The 20,411-nt window shown below is 37.7% G+C and overlaps 1 protein-coding gene across 2 annotated transcripts in view; it reads left to right on the forward strand.

The window, feature by feature from the left end:
• Positions 1-20,411, forward strand: part of prkd3 (protein kinase D3) — a 141,179-nt gene that overhangs the window by 88,076 nt on the left and 32,692 nt on the right. Inside the window, exons 4-5 of one of the 2 annotated variants that reach the window (XM_067456159.1) lie at positions 13,978-14,109; positions 18,551-18,708. In XM_067456159.1, the coding sequence (XP_067312260.1) occupies positions 13,978-14,109; positions 18,551-18,708 (290 nt within the window). Of the gene's footprint in view, positions 1-13,916; positions 14,110-18,550; positions 18,709-20,411 lie in introns of both variants that reach the window. The other variant, XM_067456160.1, reaches the window with a different exon arrangement.

The raw sequence follows: 20,411 nt of genomic DNA on the forward strand, positions 1-20,411 counted from the left end.
AAGATTTATGGTCAATCGTGTTGGTACAAGGGTTCTGTTTATTTGACAAGAACAAGTGACTTTGTCAGATACATTTATGTAATAGGTACACTGTAAAAAAAAAGGCAAATTTTGAACTTTTGCTGTAGAATCGACTTGGATGTTTAAGTTATTTCAACTTAAATTATGTTAAACTGACTTTAAAAAGTGAGTTACATCTTGTATAACTAATAAAAACAAGTTTAACATTGCTTAACTTATTTTGATGAGTTAAAACAATGTAAAAACATATGTTGTCATAACTTATTGAACATGTCATTTTTTACAGTGTATGTTGCAGCCAGCATTATCCAGTTCTGCTGACTCTTAGTACAGTAGGTCTTCACCACTGAGGGTTTGAGCTCATCTCTGTTCCTGTGCAGAATGCATTATACATCCTGTGTAGGCCTGCTGTATGAAACTGATCTTCCTGTCGGCAGTGTGTTCACATGGGAGCTGTACAGCACACCTGCTCATCACATCCTTCTCACTCAGTGTTCAGTATTCCAAGCCAGTGTGCTTGACACTTCTGTGTAAAATCCCAAGCGGTCTCCCAGAACTCAGACTTTTATTCATGAAAGTTTTCCTGACGGTTAGACAACCATGATTTATCACAGGCCGAGAATGATTTGTAATCGGCCCGTGTTGAACTAAGCTCAAGTGAAAATATAACAGGAACTGTTCCTGTTAAGACGGTGAAAAAGCAGCTTATGACTGCCGCTTTGTCTAGTATAAAGTCACATCTCTCTCTTTTTCTTTAGTGTTTAAACCGTATAGTAGTAGGGTATGCTTGGTGGCGCCATTTGTTGTGATCATCAGCTTGATCAGGGTGCAAACCGGTAAGCTTGAGGTCATAATGCCGCGTGTTGAGCCACTGCTCCTTCAGTCCTCTCTTCGGTCACTTTACGATGACTTTCACCTGGAAGACAAATTTTGGCAAGCGTGGTATGGTCAGTACGCAGAACATGGCCGTACTCCCGAAGCCAGGCTTTGTGTAGCTTGTCAGATATTTAGGCAAAACCATACCGTTGCCATTATGTCATCATTAAAGCATGTGATGCCAGAGATCCATCGCAGACTTTTTGTTTCCATGACACAGGAACTGCATCTTTCGTCATAGGCTGCGATGGCCCAGTAATGCAGCCGTACTAAATTAAACCACAACACAACGAAATCGCCACAACACAACTGAAACAAGGCACAACACAACAGAAACAAGCCACAACACAACGGAAACAAGACACAACACAACGAAAACAAGCCACAACACAACAGAAACAAGCCACAACACAACAAAATCACCACAACACAACGGAAACAAGCCACAACACAACGGAAACAAGCCAAACACAACGGAAACAAGCCACAACACAACAGAAACAAGCCACAGCACAACGGGAACAAGCCACAACACAACAGAAACAAGCCACAACACAACGGAAACAAGCCACAACACAACGAAATCGCCACAACACAACGGAAACAAGCCACAACACAACGAAATCGCCACAACACAACGGAAACAAGCCACAACACAACGAAATCGCCACAACACAACGGAAACAAGCCACAACACAACGGAAACAAGCCACAACACAACGGAAACAAGCTACATCACAACGGAAACAAGCCACAACAAAACGGAAACAAGCTACATCACAACGGAAACAAGCTACAACACAACGGAAACAAGCCACAACACAACGGAAACAAGCCACAACACAACGGAAACAAGCCACAACACAACGGAAACAAGCCACAACACAACGGAAACAAGCCACAACACAACGAAATCGCCACAACACAACGGAAACAAGCCACAACACAACGGAAACAAGCCACAACACAACGGAAACAAGCCACAACACAACGGAAACAAGCCACAACACAACGGAATCAAGCCACAACACAACGAAATCGCCACAACACAACGGAAACAAGCCACAACACAACGAAATCGCCACAACACAATGGAAACAAGCCACAACACAACAGAAACAAGCCACAACACAACGGAAACAAGCCACAACACAACGAAATCGCCACAACACAACGGAAACAAGCCACAACACAACGAAATCGCCACAACACAATGGAAACAAGCCACAACACAACGGAAACAAGCCACAACACAACGGAAACAAGCTACAACACAACGGAAACAAGCTACAACACAACGGAAACAAGCCACAACACAACGGAAACAAGCCACAACACAACGGAAACAACCCACAACACAACGGAAACAAGCCACAACACAACGGAAACAAGCCACAACACAACAGAAACAAGCCACAACACAACGGAAACAACACAACGGAAACAACCCACAACACAAAAGAAACAAGCCACAACACAACAGAAACAAGCCACAACACAACGAAAACAACCCACAACACAACGGAAACAAGCCACAACACAACAGAAACAAGCCACAACACAACAGAAACAAGCCACAACACAACGTAAACAACACAACGGAAACAAGCCACAACACAACAGAAACAAGCCACAACACAACAGAAACAAGCCACAACACAACAGAAACAAGCCACAACACAACAGAAACAAGCCACAACACAACGAAATCGCCACAAAACAACGGAAATGCTCCCGACCACGAGGGAGCTCTCTGAGTGCAATAAAGTTAGTTTTCCTTGCCATTTTTCTATAGATTAGACAGTCTTACAAAGATATAAACACTACAATCAGTTTTTAAGTCTGTAACCAGTGCATATCAACATTAAATATCAATTCAAAATAACCTACAAGCATTATAGCTGCATATTTATACTATATATTTATACTTTTTACTCACGATCACGGCGCTAGGGAACGTCTGCCATTTTCACCAAGTGGTTGAAACGTATCATTTTATGAATTAAAATTACCTTTTTGTTTTAGTTTAAATGTTCAAATTCCAATATTGTGCATTAGTCAGTTTTTTAGAATACAACAAATCTGTGGAATTTTAACTTGTCTGTTTTTAAATGTTAAAAGTAATTTGAATTCATACAAATTATTTTTCAACTGCATGGTGAAATTGGCAGACGTTTCCTTGGGCATCAAGTGCTGTGACAGAGTGTAAAAGCATTTTCGAGTATAAATATGCATCTATAATGCATGTAGGTGATTTTGAATTGATATTTCATGTCATGGTTACACAATTAAAACTGATCGTAGCGTTTATATCTTTATAAGACTGGCCAATCTATAGAACAATGGCAAGAAAAACTAACTTTACTGCACTCCGAGATCCCCCTCGTGGTCGGGAGCATTTCCGTTGTGTTGTGGTTTAATTTAGAATGGGTGCACTACTGGGCCACCGTACAGGCCAACACTCAGTGCCATAAAGAGCAACAGGACGAATGACAGTATGGTCGATCTTCGACTTGAGGCGGTCACTGGTCTTCCTATCACGTGAAGCTGGTCGTCGGGCGCCACTTCTGCCTGGCAGCATTGACTTGCACAGTCACTTTAAGGTTCAGACTTCCATCAACTGCGATCATTGAGCCAAGATGCTTGAATGTCTTGGTTCTTGGTTGATCAGTGCTGTTCGATCTTGGTCATAACCTCCACATTCAGGTCTGTCATCATGTATTCTGTCTTTTAACAGTGTCTGGACATTCTGCTTGAGGCTGGCTTTATCTTCTGCAGCAAACATAACGTCGTCCACATAAAGAAGTGTCTATGGCGCTGGCTGCACATATTATAAAAAATAAATAAAACAGATGTTTTTGATAAAAGTTTAGATTGACAATTTCTCCTTTGAGTCTTAATAGTTGGCAAATGGACACATAGAAATTACTCTAAAACTGCCTTTACACTATGACGTTATCATCAGTATATTCAGCCTTCATGGGAGGTGAACCGGCACGCTAGTCAAGCTCAGTGCCTAGTATCCATTTGGCGAATCTTTGCTCTCTACCCAACCAAATGGACTTTCCAGAACAAATAAGGACTTTTCTAGCTGCTCTGTGTTTCACAGAAACTTGGCTCAGTGAGGCCATTCCGGGCACCGTGTTACATCTGCCGGGCTTCCAACTATTCAGACAGATCAGGACATAAAAAAAATCAGTGGGGAAATCGCTAAATCAATGAAAATCAATGAAAAGTGGTGTACAGATGTAAAAGCTTTTAAGAATGTTACCGTATTGTTCAGAATATAAGACGACCCTGAATATAAGAGGACCTCCCCTTTTCAAGATGTACCTTTTAGAAAAAGGCTTTTTGAAGACCAAATCTTGTCTTTTAAAGAAAATGCTTTATTTGAAAATAATTTTCATATTGCAAATATTTCATATTCTGTATTTCATATAGACATTTTTATTTATTGGCTGCTTAATGAGAGTTGATCAGCTTAATGAGAGTTTGGTGCTTACTATTTTTTGCGGGTGTATTCTTGACCTGTCAAAGTCTAGACCCTGAATATAAGACAACCCCATTTTTTTAGATGTATTTCCAAGAAAAAAACAACAACATTGTCTTATATTCAAAACAATAACTGTAAATCCTTCTACTTGCTGCAGGAGTTTGCTTAGTTTATTCATGTGTGTTAATTCCACCGCAAAAGCGCGTGAGAGGAGCGCTGCAATAGGCTGATCAGATCACAGACACAGAGCAGCAACACCCGAACTTTCTTATTATTATTTTTAGTGACTTTAATTAAGCAAACCTCACCCTCAAACTGCCAAAATGCAGACAATAGATTTCATGCCCTACCAGAGGTGTGCTACACCGGGACTAAATCTTGTACAATCAGGCCAAAAACACTAAAGAGATTAGAGTGGCTACTCTAAAAAGCTGAAAAACAGGTTTTCAGGCAATGACCCCCTGCCAGTGTAAACTAGAAGACACCATCCCCCAATTCTGTAGGGAATCAACAACTGGACGATGACCTGAATGATTTCTACTGCAGATTTGAATATCCCAGTGACCCCACACCCACTCTGATGGTCTCTCTGCAGAACCAGAAACACCTCTAGCAATGCAATCGCAGCATTTGCTCTATTGCAAAAAAGGCCCAGCTAAGGTTGTACTCCCTTTATCATATAGCGGCATTGTGGGCAGATCAGTAATATAGTTGATACAGTTAATGTAGTAATTAATTTTATTTGGATATTTAGTTGAAAACTTGGATCGAAATGTTTGTGTCCCCAACTGAGCAACCCAAGCCAAAGGCGACAGTGGCAAGGAACCAAAACTCCACCAAGGCATGATGGAGAAAAATAAAATCAATTGCTCTCTTGCAAAAAAGGCCCAGCTGAGGTTGTACTTCCTTTGCCAGCTGAAGTAGTTCTACCTTCCACAGGTGTTGCTGATGCAGTCATTGAGTCTGTCCTCTTCACTTCCATAAAAGTCTGGTTTAGCTCAGCTACAAAATCAGACATCAGAAGACTATAGAGGTGATGGTTTGGACTGCATGGAAGATTATTGGTCCTCCCTTGCCCACCCTTTAAGAACTGTATACATTCAGAGTGAGGAAAAGGAAATCACTCTGGATCCCTCACATCCAAGTCACTTTCTCTTTGAACTGTTGTCCTGCCGGCACTACACTGAGCAGCAGAAAAACCGGGCACAAGAAAACTTTCTTTGCCTAAACAATCTACCTCATGAAGAGGTAAATGTTCTCCCCACTGTGCAATGACAAATATGTGCCCTACCTCTTTTTGTTCTATTCCCTGTTAATTATATTCTAATCCGCTGTATATAGCACACCTGTTAGTGTGTGGGATATATTAGGCAGCAAGTGAACATTTTTACCTCAAAGTTAATGTGTTGGAAGCAGGAAAAATGTGCAAGCGTAAGGATTTGAACGAGTTTGACATGAGTCAAATTGTGATGGCTAGACGACTGGGTCAGAGCATCTCTAAAACTGCAGCTCTAACAGTGGTGAAACGACAAAAGGGTCATTGGGTGCCAAGGCTCATTGATGCACGTGGGGAGTGAAGGCTGGCCTATGTGGTCAAACAGACAAGCTACTGTAGCTCAAATTGCTCAAGAAGTTAATGCTAGTTTTGATAGAAAGTTCTGATTACAGTGCATCGCAGTTTGTTACTTATGGGGCTGCATGGTCGCAGACCAGTCAGGTTGCCCATGATGACCCAGCTCCACCGTCAAAAGCGCCAACAGTGGGCAATTGAACATCAGAACTGGACCACAGAGTAATGGAAGACGGTGGCCTGGTCTGATGAATTGCGCTTTCTTTTACATCATGTGGATAGCTGGCTGTGTCGCTTACCTGGGGAACACATGGCACCATGCAGGATGCACTATGAGGAGAAGGCAAGCCGGCGGAGGCAGTGTGATGCTCTGGGCAATGTTCTGCTGGAAACCTTGGGTCCTGCCATCCATGTGGATGTTACTTTGACACGTACCAACTACCTAAGCACTGTTGCTGACCATACACCCTTTCATGAAAACGCTATTCCCTGGTGGCTGTGGCCTCTTAATGATAATGAGCCCTGCCACATTGAAACATTGTTTAACATTATGACATTTATGAGAAATGATTTGGAAGGAACCAGTCTTAGGGTCCAGATCTGGACCACGGTCCGTTAGTGGATAATCTTTGGTTTAGACAAAACAGTGTGCCTTCACACACTGCCCCTTAATTTTGTCTCGTCTCTCTCATCCCTGCATCCATCAGCTGTGCTAATAAAACACTGCATCTTTTTGTTGGCGGTCAGCTCAAAGGCAAAAGCTTGTTTTTGTTTCTGTAGGTGATGGTCGTGCTTCTGCTGAGAAGAAACACGGTTTGTGGAGAGCAGCTCTGGTTCAGTGAACAGCAGGACGCCTATCACTGTGAGCTTTTGTCTGAGATAGTGTGTCGACAGGATCTGCTCTATTAGACATTGTTGTCCTACTTTGTGCTGTGTATTCAAGTGGAGTTTCAAACTGTTAGCTGTGTGTTTTGGTTCAATTTCAAGTTCAGCAGTAGAACAGATCACACTTTATTTGAGGAACTCCTGAAACTTTCTGAGCAGGACTTTGAAGGAATTCTAACAGACTGAATGTATTATTTATAGAGTAAGAATTTAGAGTTTATTAACTGTGTTTGGATTTTTTTTGCCTGAAGACTAATAGACGAGTTTTGAGATGCCTGGTTGCTCATTTGTCATAATGTATGCAGTGTCTTCATGAATGCCTCATTATGAGCCTGTGTTCCAGTGCTCTGGACTGCTGCCTGCCACGTGATTCCCTACAAGCTCAAATGTTCTACTTTCCCTCTTTGATGTTCAAAAAGGAATGCACTTTTTTTTCACGACCCGGTTTGATTTGATCAAGTTTTAGATTCTTTGTTCCTTTTGTTTGTATCCTAACATCAGACAAGGCCATAGTCAGAAAGCACATTTGAAAATGCGGCCTTCTAATGGAGACATACAGTGATTTGAAGAATTATCATTGTACAAAGAAGAGTTACATGCAAAAATATATCAGATCTGAATGATTTTCGAGACCTTTAGTTCTATTAACACTTCTGGAACATCTACATTCTTCTGCTAGGGCTGGACGATATGGCCAAAATTTATATCACGATATATTTCTTAATTTTGGTCGATACGATATAATTCCGATATCGATATGAACTATATAAAAGCTTTAGAAAAACTACCAAGAACTGCCACAAAGGATTTCTGTACCTACAAACTTCTGAAAAATTAATTTGCCAAGTCTATGAATAGTCCTCCTATAAAACTATATAATATTTTTGAAATAAAAACGGTACAAATAAATTAATGTTCACCTTTTATTTGTATTTAGCCTTTATACGAACAAGAAATGTGAAATCACCGTCAAATAAACATAAGACTCACTTCGCAGACGCAGTTTATTGAGCATTTTCTGAGCAAGTTTTAAATTTCAGTGAAGAACGATTAATATCGCTATATTCTCCTTTTATGCAAAACTATAGACCTTTATCTACTGATGCACAAAAAATAAATAAAAGAAGACTCAATTCAGTGGCCTATTTGTGCTCTGTTTGAGTTGAGTGCACGCTGCTTTTTGCAAGGCTTTAAACAGGAGAAAATGATACATTTTCGTGAAGCCATGTCTGACCGTCTTTCACAAGCTTTGAAAGGTAATTTAAACGAGAATGAACGCATTGGTGTTAATACATGACATTGTGTGCAAATGTGGAAAGTATTAAAACAAATGTGCCACTTGCCTCTTACATAAATAGTCTACATGGATTATTTTTAACGCTTGGCATCGTATTGTTAGACATTAGATTGATGCATCTATGTCGATGTATTGTTACAGCCCTAGTCGGCACCTCTCCGGCACATTTTGCAGCACACTGAAACCTGAAGTTTAATATCAGATCTTAAGCCCCATTCCCACGGGATTCGTATATCTGGGGACCTCTGGTGATTTGTAATAATTGCAGAGAATGTCGGTGATCTTAATCCCGTGCGAATCGGCCATGTCTGTTATTTGTAAAGTAAAAACTCCCCCGCAAATTAGCCTACCTACCATATTTCGCCGAACACCGAGGTCCTGTAATAACATTAGTCCCGTGCGAATCGACATCTCTGTGATTTGGCCAGGATTAGGCGGATTGTATATACTTTTTGCAAGCTTTTTTTCTTCCTGTGAGCATTTCTATCTTTATCTTTCACGAAGAATAAAGTCTGCATTCATAATGCGCACCGTTATGAATCCCCGTGCAGCCGCGCCCACACGGATTATAGCCTACTTTCACTTTAGAATGATTATCAATTTGAGAGTAATCTGATTGAATGGTGTGTTTAATATTAACATCAATACTGTTCTTAATGAAAAACATAACAGAACAGTATTGTACAATGACAATCTTGTTTAAATAGGCGCTTTTACATTTAGTTTTGAAACTGAATCTTCCGCCGTATATTGTCAGCTTCCTACTCGTGATAAATTAACTCTGACTCCTGCCGCCGGTCTGAGCTCAGTTCATGACGTCTGTTCACTAACTGAACGAAAATATATTTATTTATTAGGCTACTGTAAAATAATCAAAACGATATCGATGCCTGTTTATGATTTCATACAGCTATCTATAACGAAGACTTGACATCATATCCGGGAGAAGTCAGTAAATTCGAGTAAAATCACAGGCTTTGCTTATCCCGTGCGAATGCGCCACGCAAAACTCAGATGTGGGGAGTCATTTCTAAATCACAGAGGTCCTTAGATAATAATCCCGTGCGAATAGTGCTTTAGATAGACGAACCACTTCCACGCCACTAAAGAAAGTTAGTCTTTCTTCTCTTATCAACTATTTATTTCTCCTTACTTGTGGAAGCTCGTTCAGTCACATTTGTGTTGCGGTCAGGGAAACTCTCTTTGTAGCTAAAACGTGCTGCGTTGGATCTCAGCCTACTACTGCTGAGCACTGGCTGCGTGTCCGTGGTGTACGTCATCACGCAAGAAGCCAATCGTGTTCTGCTCTTTCTGATGGCATGCGCCCTGAACGTGTCATATCGAAATATCGGAAATGTGTTTAAAAATCATATCACCGTTATTGAAAAAAATTATATCGCGATATATATTGATATTGAATTATTGTCCAGCCCTATCTTCTGCCAATATGAACTGTACGGCAAAATAAAATATGCATAAAAAATGCATCAGCTCATCATATGGGATAGGGCGCAATAAGGGGGTGTATTTTGGAATATTTGAAGAATACAACTGGAAATGTACTTTTAACACTCCTTGACTCATTTGTATTATTTGTTCATCAAGTTACGCAACATATTAGGGCTGTCAAAAAAATGTGAATTTAAGATATTTGTCGGATTTACAAAAAAAATTCACATTTGAATGCAAAAACCATGCATTCAAATTTTTGGTAGAGGCACGTGAGACATGATGACGTAACTGACGCGGTTTGTTTATCTAGTACAGCGGTATGGCTGTGTTGTTAATTTGACAAAAGGCGGGAAAAAAGAGTGAGGATTCTGGGCAACCTGTTCGACGGCGTATACAGTCAGACAGAGCAATGCAGAAGGCGGCAATCAAGGCTTTGGAGCATGAGATGGATGGAAATGATAAAGAAGATGCGCTACCTTCAGACAAAAATACTCTCAGTTGATGACAAAAAAATCATGCGGTATTGTTGCATATTTATTCACATATTGCACAGCTGGGCAAAGACATATTTGACCATACCTCAGCAAAAACACTCGATGCAGGTCAAGTTGACTGTTTGGTGTAGTTGACGAACAATATGTAGATGTTAGTGAGTGGAAATGGATTGTTTCTGAATGTCAGTTTGCTATTTTGTGTTCACATTACGTTGTCTGCTCCTCATTTTCTCAGGTTACTGATGCACTTGCAGTTTTATGCACTTTTGTTACCTAATTTTAAGGAAAATTAGGTAACAAAAGTGCATAAAACTGCAATCATGCATCATGGTCATTAATGAAAAAATATTTTATTTAATAACACTTGCTTGAAAAGTTTAAAGTGAATGTCATTTAATTTCAATAAAAGATGCGGTGCTTGATTTGGTTTACATTTGCTTGTTCCGCTCACTTTTACCCTCTTGTGGACATAGGAGACAATACAGTACTTTTCCTCTCTAACATTAAGTATTGCCTTAGTTTATGGTTTGTATATATTTAGAACTAATATTTAAGAAATAATTTCGAATTTAGCTTTTCAGCCATTTTAGCAGCCCTACAACATATATAGTTATGTAGAATACACTTTTAAAAATGTCAGACCTTTCCAACCTAAACATTTCTGTTGACTAGTAACAACTACATTTTCCAATTGGCCTAATTGAATTTCTGTGACTTGAATTGTATGTTAACATGGGCTCAATCAGAAATAATGTCTTGAGATAATGGAATTTGTTTTCTAATTAAATACTTAATTGTAGAAGAAATTGTATTTCTCACTGTCCCAAAAGGAAAAAAAAAACGTATGAAAAACAAATACATTAAGCAAAATATAGAACACAGACAACAGGGTTAACATTTTTTTTAAACTAATCAATTCCAACACAGAATATTTGGTGAAAATACCTTATTTTAAAGTTCCCATGACACGAAATGTTCATTTTATGAGTTTTTTCAACATTAATATGAGTTCCCCTAGCCTGAATATTGTCCCCAAGTGGCTAGAAATTTTTATCGGTGTAAACCGAGTTCTGGCTGTCTTTTCTCTGCCTTTGAGAAAATGAGAGCTCAGACGAGCTGATATTGAAAATATTTTAATAAAAAACATAACAGGTGTTTTTATATTTATAATGCATGATACAGTTAAGCAACATCACACAACCAAGAATTCTGTTTTCCTGAATACCATCACAATTGAAAATGACACTGGTTTTAAGACATTTCCTTAAATAATTATTTAACACTGAGTCGATTACATTTTAGATGCAATATTGGCTGTTTTTGTTCTGATTCAGTAACCTATTCGTAAACGACAGCCACATTCTTGAAGGAATTAGCCGTTTGAATGCAAGACTCAATGACTCACTCATTAAGACAGTCCCCTTGCCACCACTAACTGGTGGTTTAGTTTCATGTTTAAACATTCTTTCTAACATTTCTTATTTGTATATTCAAAAATAAAATGTTCAGTGTAAATGATTTAATTTGATTGGTAACAGCCCTATAGTGTCTTATTCTAATTTAATTTATAGAACATTTTTATAGAAAGCTGAAGCATAGCCTATATTTAACAAGATTTATAGAAAAATGCCCTGTAAAAATATCACAAATATGTAGATTTAAATATGTTAAATATTGTCTGAGCATTTGTTGAGCATGGGTGAGAATATTTCTGTATAAATTATATTTAACAAAAAAATGAATGACAGATTTACTTGTCCGAAGGAGAAGCACGTAAACAAACTTAATGTTTCCATCCCATAAAATTTCTGTTATTATTTACTGTCTAGTATAAAGGTGAATTTCCATTGCAAACACAAACAAGTGGTATATAACCCACAAAGCTGCCTTTAAGCAAACCTTTCATTGCATGAAATAGTGAATCACATGCTTGAGAGTTGATTGTTCTGTTCATTGTTCTTCATAGTCAATAGAACGAGATGTGTTTTTTTTTTTTGATTTTTTTTTTTTTTTTTTGATAGCCATTCTTTTAAAATCTCATCCCTAACAAAATTCATGTTTTCTTCTGTACTTCAGAATAGATGTCAGATCACTTCCCTCCCATTCCATCAAAATAACTACCAAGTAAATTTGGTACTACTATATTGGATTGATGTCGCATAATAGTTTGTGGATTGCTGGGTGTCACGCTGACCTTACTGAATGTTTCACTCTTATGCCACAAAATGAGGAAACAATTTAGGAACTGTCAAGTAAATAAATACACTGGGTGTGTATGTATAGTTCTCAACAATGGAAGAACAAGTTGCTTAGTTGCTCATAATTTTAAAGGGTTAGTTCACCCAAAAATGACATTGATGTCAATTAACTCCTCACCCTAATGTCGTTCCACACCCTTAAGACCTCCGTTCATCTTCAGACACAGTTTAAGATATTTTATATTTAGTCCAAGAGCGTATGTAAGTGTATGCACACTATACTGTCCATGTCTAGAAAAGGAATAAAAACATCATCAAAGTAGTCCATATGTGACGTCAGTTATTTCATTAGAATCTCTTGTCCAAAAATAACAAAAACTACGACTTTATTCAGCATTGTCTTCTCTTCCGCGTTTGTGTTCAATCCTCAAATAAAGATTCAAACAGTTATGAATCAGTGATTCGATCAATGATTCGGATCGCCAGTGTCTCGTGATTTCAGCAGTTTGACACGCGATCCGAATCATGGATCAATACGCTGATTCATGACCGTTTGAATCTTTATTTGAGGATTGAAAACAAACCCGGAAGAGAAGACAATGCTGAATAAAGTCCTAGTTTTTGTTATTTTTGGACAAAATTGTATTTTCGATGCTTTAAGAGATTCTAATGAACTAACTGATGTCACATATGGACTACTTTGATGATGTTTTTATTCCCCTTCTGGACATGGACAGTATAGTGTGCATACACTTGCATACGCTCTCGGACTAAATATCTTAAACTGTGTTCTGAAGATGAACGGAGGTCTTACGGGTGTGGAACGGCATTAGGGTGAGGAGCTAATGACATCAATTTCATTTTTGGGTGAACTAACCCTTTAAGGAATACCATCCACCTGTGACAGAAATCTTGGACATGGTTTCTTTCTGCCCATTAGATGTACAGTGTGGTTTTATCAGAAACGAGAGATTGCACGTTGTTTGCCAAGCACCAAATATTTCCAGACCTTACACTTTAACTTTAGGAGTGCATTTTATGTCCTTGGCAGATGCTTTCTTAACGAACGACTGAAAAGAAAGTGCTAATGTTTTGTGTCTGTCAGACTTAACCACATGCTCTGCCGAGTTTTCACACTTAGAGCAGTCGCATATTACGATAAAACCACAAACTATTTAACAGCAACTGTGGAAACACATTTGTAGCAGAGTGTTGTTCCACAGGCTTACATGTTGACTTTCTCATCACACGCATGAAGTGATATTCAATTCATTCAGCCTCGATTCATACCTCGTGAATTATCTAAACGGATTCATTCCTGTCTGAGTCACATCAGTTAATCAATGACCTTGAATCAAACTAAAGGACAGTCTTGTGTAGTTTTGTCTATGGTTTTGCCTTCAGGAGATCAAACTGCTCATCTCCCATTGGGCTGTAGACTGCTGACTAAAAAAAGGTTGGACCAGTTGTTAAAAAGCACATAAAACAAGTAGTTTCTTTGTTCTTTGGATTGTTATGAAACATTATGAGTGATAGACTCTTAATTATATGCTGCTAATGCTGACATTTTTTTTTGTATGTTGTTCTTTTGTTTCTTTTCTCTTTTTTTAATTTGTATTATTTTGTTCAGTGTTTTGTTGCATCATCCATTCTTTGCCTGAGTTGTCCTTTAAGTTCCATTTTGATTCCAGCTCAAGCTACAGTGGAAGATTTCCAGATCCGACCTCATGCGCTTTACGTCCACTCCTACAAAGCGCCCACCTTCTGTGACTACTGCGGAGAGATGCTGTGGGGACTCGTCCGGCAGGGCCTCAAATGTGAAGGTAGCAGTCAGATAAGACATATTTGCCTGAAAAGATTTCATTATTGTTTAGCATGTGAATGAAAAAAGTAATGACTGTAGTATTATTGTGTGTTGAATTTTGCAGTTATGTATATTTTTACAGTGTATATATATATATATATATATATATATATATATTAGGGATGCCACAATACTCAATATAATATTGAACCGTCGGCATTCACAGTTCAATACGCGCTTAGGAATTGCATTTAATTAATTATTTCTATTTCTCTTCGTTTGAAAATATTTATCTCAGTTTATTTCGGCTTCTTTGAGTGTGCCTATGAGTCTACTCACTGATATGAGCAAATATCTAGTCAAATGCACTAAAGTTAGGGGGTGTTTAGCCATGCTTTAAAGCCTTGCCGGTTAAACATTTCATTTGCGTTTTACATGCGCTGAGCGGAGTGAGCGTGCGCCTGTCAGACATGTGATTCCTGGACTAAGTAGTCTTACTGCGCTAATAGCCTACTGTCAGACACAACATATATAAACACAGTCAGTTATGTCTAAAGTAAAAGTAAAATCGCGTGTCTATGAGGTGCGAGCAGGTCTTAGCAGCGCAGACTAGTGATTGTGAACACTTGTCCTTGAAGGGACAGTTCACCTCTAAAATTATAGAGGTATTAGAGGTATTAAAATAGGCAAACAAAAGAAAAAATCACTCACTGCTCTTGAATAAAGTAATAATACAGTAGCTTTCAATCAATGTTGTATATTGAAGACTATGTAGTTTTAATTTTAGCCTACATTTATTCATTCAATTTCATACTTAAATGCTACTGTACATCTCTGAGCTGCCACTGTAAATCTCTATATATATATATTTATTTTATATTATACAATACACTAGGAATGTGTACAAGGTTTTTTTAAAGTAAAGTTTTAAGTAAGGTTACTCAAGTCTTTTAAGGAAAATAAAGAAAAGAGTATTACAATAATAAAAACATTTTCTCCTTAACCTCTTTTTCTTCCTGTCACCTAAGAGTAGAATAGCAAAAAACCAAACCGAACTGAAAACCGTGGTAAAAAACCGAGGGAAGTTTGAACCGTGGACTAACTGTATTGTTGCATTTATATATATATATATATATATATATATATATATATATATATATATATATATATATATATATATATACACGCAGTATATATATATATGTGTGTGTATGTATATATATATATATCACCACCATGGGTTACACAACAGTTAAAAGACACATGCATATTGTAAATTAACTAAATCATATTTATTAATATTAAAAATTGCAACAGTAATTTACTATAAGTTTGAATTTTGAATAATTATACTTTTATCATTTATTTATTTAAATATAAACTAAAAATGCACAATATTTATCGGACAGGAGGAAAAAGGCGTCAAGTCTTAACAAAACAAATCTTCCATCTGACTTGAAAGGGTATCATCGTTGTGAATTTGTATGAATAGAAATAGAAGCAGCCGCGGCAGCATCTACTAAACACAGAGCGTCGATGTCCCCATTTAGCAGGCATTTAATTCATTTTGTTTAACATTGTTTTTTAAACATTTTTAAAACGTTAAAAAGGATAACTCCATAAATGACAAAGTAATAGAATTTATAGTCTTGTTGAGGATGCACTTTTTTTCCTCAAGGTTGACAAAATGTCAATGCATTTTATTTATTATGTATTTGAAAAAACATGTGACTTAAATTCTGTATACCTCATTCTCATGCACTAAAGCTTGAATAGATGCATTTCTTTGTTTCATGTCTCATGTTTGTTTCTTAGTTGCATTTTTTTTTAAAGCCATGTTCACACTTTTTTGAGCATGGAAAATTTCTTCAGACACCACAATGATCCGGACATGTCACAAACTAGGGCTCATGTTATAACAAAGTTAATAAAAAAAATAATAGTTTATAAAAGTTTTTCACAACACTGCAAACCTCCAGCTTTGAATTTTGTGTTTTTGTATTGAGCCAAGAGGTAAATCTGTGACGTTGAGATCGTATATTTGTCACATGTATTCTTGTTATGCAAATTCATATGTGTCAGAGTTCTCCAAAGTTAAGGCCCCATATACTCGTTTGGGGGTAAAAGAACTCTGTTAGTGAACTACTGTTAGTGAACATCTCAACAGCAGCGTTTAGATGAATATGTAAATATGTGCGGGTCACTTTCCACTCAATAAAAACTGGAGTTTCAATTTAGCACTCCAGTCACATTTATCCATATAGCACACTATATACAACCGATTGCTTTCATCAGTGTCTCTTTCAATTAGAATTACAACTTCAATTTCTACTATAAAGCATCTCTGACCTCAAGGGACTGAACAGGAGTGGAAAAGAGCAGGAGAAAAGTTCCACCTTTACATATCATATTATCGCCACAGACTAATGGAAGTTTGAAGGTGCTTACTAGCCAGAGCAAACCTTTCCGGAAATTTCGCTATGCCAAGCTGTTCAGAACTCCCAAAACTAACTTTGTTTTGGCCTGGTTTTGTTCAAAACCATTCTTTGATTTAGCTTGAACTATATCTGGGTTTATACGTGAAACATCTCGTTTTCTGTCTCTCATGCATATCCATGTTCGTATGAATTAAAGTCAGTGAAGTGCAAAGTCTAGTGTGACTGCAGCTTTATTAATAATAATTACTTTACAGTAACATGACTCAATAAAATCAGGTGTTCAGGAAAAAATCAGCTAGGTAATAAGCTAAAAATAGCACAATGGAGACTTTGCCCTCGGTCACATTGATTTTTTCCCCCTCTATCTCCCAGATCATTACTACCATTGTTATAGAAAGAAGAAAAATGTAGGTAATCCAGTCTTTGTTTGTTGAGGGTTGCCCCGCATGAGCTGAACGAGTGATACTGGTGTCTGATCTCCCTGACACGCTTGTGTCTGAATGGGAGGAAATCCCTGCATCCATATTCCAACTCAAGGAAAACCAAAGAAGAGTAAAAGCTGTTTAAGCAGCAATTGGATGATTAGTGCTTTGTGCCTGTTACAATTTGACACACATTTTTGTCATTTTGCATTTTGTTATTGACATCAACAAAAATTATATTCTTTTCAATTAAATCTGCACTATGTAATTTTTCCATCCGCTAGAGGTCACCTATTTGAAACAAAGGCGTAGTTTGATGACACCAAGTTTCTTGGGACCTGTGGTCTTCACCTCACAGCCGGTGGGCAAGAATCGCGATAGGACTCGGGCAGAAATCATGTTCATGGATGCGATTATTAACGTTACTGTAGTGTGAAGCAGAACAGGACCGAGTGTTGTGGAACTGAGCACGGCCGCTGGAGCGATTGAAGCGCAACGATCTCGCGAGCAGCAGGACTTTTATAATGACGGGAAACAGTTGCCGTCGCCATTTCCGCTTTTCCGGTCATGAGTATGAGGTAACGCAGCTCTGTTTATCATATTAGATACATTTAAGTGTGTTTAAAAAGATGTTATGACGTTACTCTGTGCGTTCGCGCGGCGGCTGCTGTTACACTTGTTCACACTGCTAAGAGTAAAGCATCTCTGCCAAATAAACACCGGGGGTAACGCAGATATGACGCAACTGACAGGCGACTCCCTCAGACGTCCCGGCTCCTTGGTTAAAATAGCAATTTTCTCACAATTTACAAATAGTTGGAAACATTTGGGATATTGTAAGAACTCAACTAAACAAAATATATAACAGTGGCCTATTGGTTTTTGGATATTTTACTGCAAAACATCCTACATAGTGCACCTTTAACATTATTTTAAGTTTGAGTTTATGAAATTTACATGATTAAATATTGACAATTCAAAAGACAAGAACAAGTGATCTGAATCAAAGGATTCTTCTGGTTCAGTGTTCTTATTGAGTCCGGCTCAAATGCTGGAATCTGCTTTAAAGATCTCTGATGGACTCTGGCTGGAGGCGATGGATTCGGGCGTGCGGTGTGATGTGTCAGTCTGGCTTTGAAGTTGAAATGGGGCTGTTTGAATGGAACCCAGTGTTTCTGCCAAGCGCTGGATGTGACATTCGAAAGCTGCATGAAGATTATGGGCTCCAGTTGTAAGAAGCCATACTGATGGATACAAGCTGTTCATATGTAGAGGCATGCTAAAACACTTTACGCTTCACTGTTGTGAAAAAAATAAAAAACTTAAATCCCCACCCAGTCATCAGGAGATTCATTTGGTTTCTCAGGAGGATCTAAACATGCTTAAATGCCCATAGGTCTGTAAGATAAAAAAAAAGAGAAGGGGAGACCTTTGCTGGAGTTTAAAAGTAAAGGTCTGTCCTTAAAACTTATATTCACTTTTTATCTACTTTTCCTTACACCTGAACCCTAACCATGTTCCTGATCTTGTTTCAAACCAGATCCCAGGCTTACTTCTGACTCTAAGCCTGAACACTAAAGCTTTTCTTGTGGACTTTTAGGATGTGGCCTGAACTATCACAAGCGATGCGCCTTTAAGATCCCTAACAACTGTAGCGGCGTAAGGAAAAGACGTCTTTCCAATCAGTCTCTGCCCGGCCCTTCGCTGTCTGTTCCCCGTCCTGCACCAGCTGAGCATGCTGTCGTGGGCTTAGAAGAGGTAAGGGAAGAATTTTTTGATATCTGACTGACTATTCATTTATTTGTTTGTTTATTTTATTTAGTTATTTATTCATTCATATATTTATTTAACAATTTCTAAATGATCTAGGAGTCTTTCCATAGCACACTACCATGCAATCAAAAGTGTAATTTAGGGTTATTATTAAAAACAATTTATTATTAAATATAAATGTATTATACTAAATATATGTAAACCTTAGAGGAACTGACACCCTGGACACATGCTTTTTAAAATGGATTTTCCAAATTTAGACCAAACATTTATTTTTTTAAGAATATTTAGGTTTGTTTTGAGAGAATGTATTTATTTATTTAAGGATAGCCCCTTGAGATGATCCATCTCTTTTTTCGAGGGGGTCCTGTTTAATGCGTAGTGTATTAAATGAATAGTGTAATTTTTTTTGTAGATATCACTTGGTTTCAAATTTTGTGTAGTGGAATGCATACATATAAATGTGGCATAAGTATCCAAATACTTTTTATGCTTTTACCTGTGATTTATTTGTATTGCTAGTTAAATTTCAATCGTTTTGTGACAAAATGGGTTGCAAGATATGCATTGTGATAGAGCCATGGCCTTGCACCAACCCAAACCCAAACATGGCAAAGACATTATGTCCCTTTTAGTTGTCTCCAAATATATAAATGGACACTTTATTTTCCCTTTAAAGGTTATGCTTATTTTATTTAAAATAAACACCTCTTGAGGCCTGACACTGTATTTTGTCCCCCCACCAAAACATGCACATGTATTTAAAGCATGGGTACATTGTGAAATATAACAAAATTAGTCTGGCAGCAGTTCAGCTCCAGACCTAATGAAACTTGTTCCATGCAAGGACATGAATGCATAGAAAGCAAAAGAAAATGTACTCTCTCTCTTTTTTTAATAAAAACCTAGTTTTTAAATAGAATTAAAGTGAATCATCACACATTTTTGGATTCCTCCCTGTTTTATTGAGATAAGTCTCTAAAAACTTCTATGTCTGTAAAATCGTCTATGGTTGAACGGGTTTATGTGGTCAGTTTTGAAACATTCTTGAGAAGAACGCAATGAAGTTCTCAGTTCTCTATTCATTTACAGTAATGTATCTGAGCTGCAATTCCAGAATGCTCTTACTGTAATGTGTTCTGTGAAAAACCGATTGTAAAGATCATTTGCACTGTTATGTACATATACTGTATGTTTTGTATGTTCAAAGTTTTTAAAATGTTTTCAAAAGAAGTCTCTATGCTCACCAAGGCTGCATTCATTTGATCAAAATACAGTAAAACAGCAATATTGTGACATTTTATTAGTTTAAAATAATAACTAGAGCTGGGTAAAAAAATGTTAATTGCTCGATTTTAATCGGTTCTTATTTTTACGAACAGATATCGATTCTTAAATCCTAAGTACCGATTTTTCGATCCTTTTTTCAGTTCAGGAATGAATGGAATGGAACATTGTAGCACACCTCCCATCCAATAAATATTTCAAATGACATTCGTTTTATTATGAAAAAACAAAAAAAACAAATACCATTTTGGCACTGTTTAATGTAACATGACAGAACGTTGCAGCGGTAGAGATGCGGCAGCGTGGAGAACTGATCATCCCCTGCGCTTTAAAGGTGAAAGATGTGCTGTGAACATATTGGGCTGTGAACATATTGGGCTGTGAACATATTGGGCAAAAAG

This window comes from Pseudorasbora parva, chromosome 10, assembly GCF_024679245.1.
Source record: "Pseudorasbora parva isolate DD20220531a chromosome 10, ASM2467924v1, whole genome shotgun sequence".
In the NCBI taxonomy this organism is placed as follows: domain Eukaryota; kingdom Metazoa; phylum Chordata; class Actinopteri; order Cypriniformes; family Gobionidae; genus Pseudorasbora; species Pseudorasbora parva.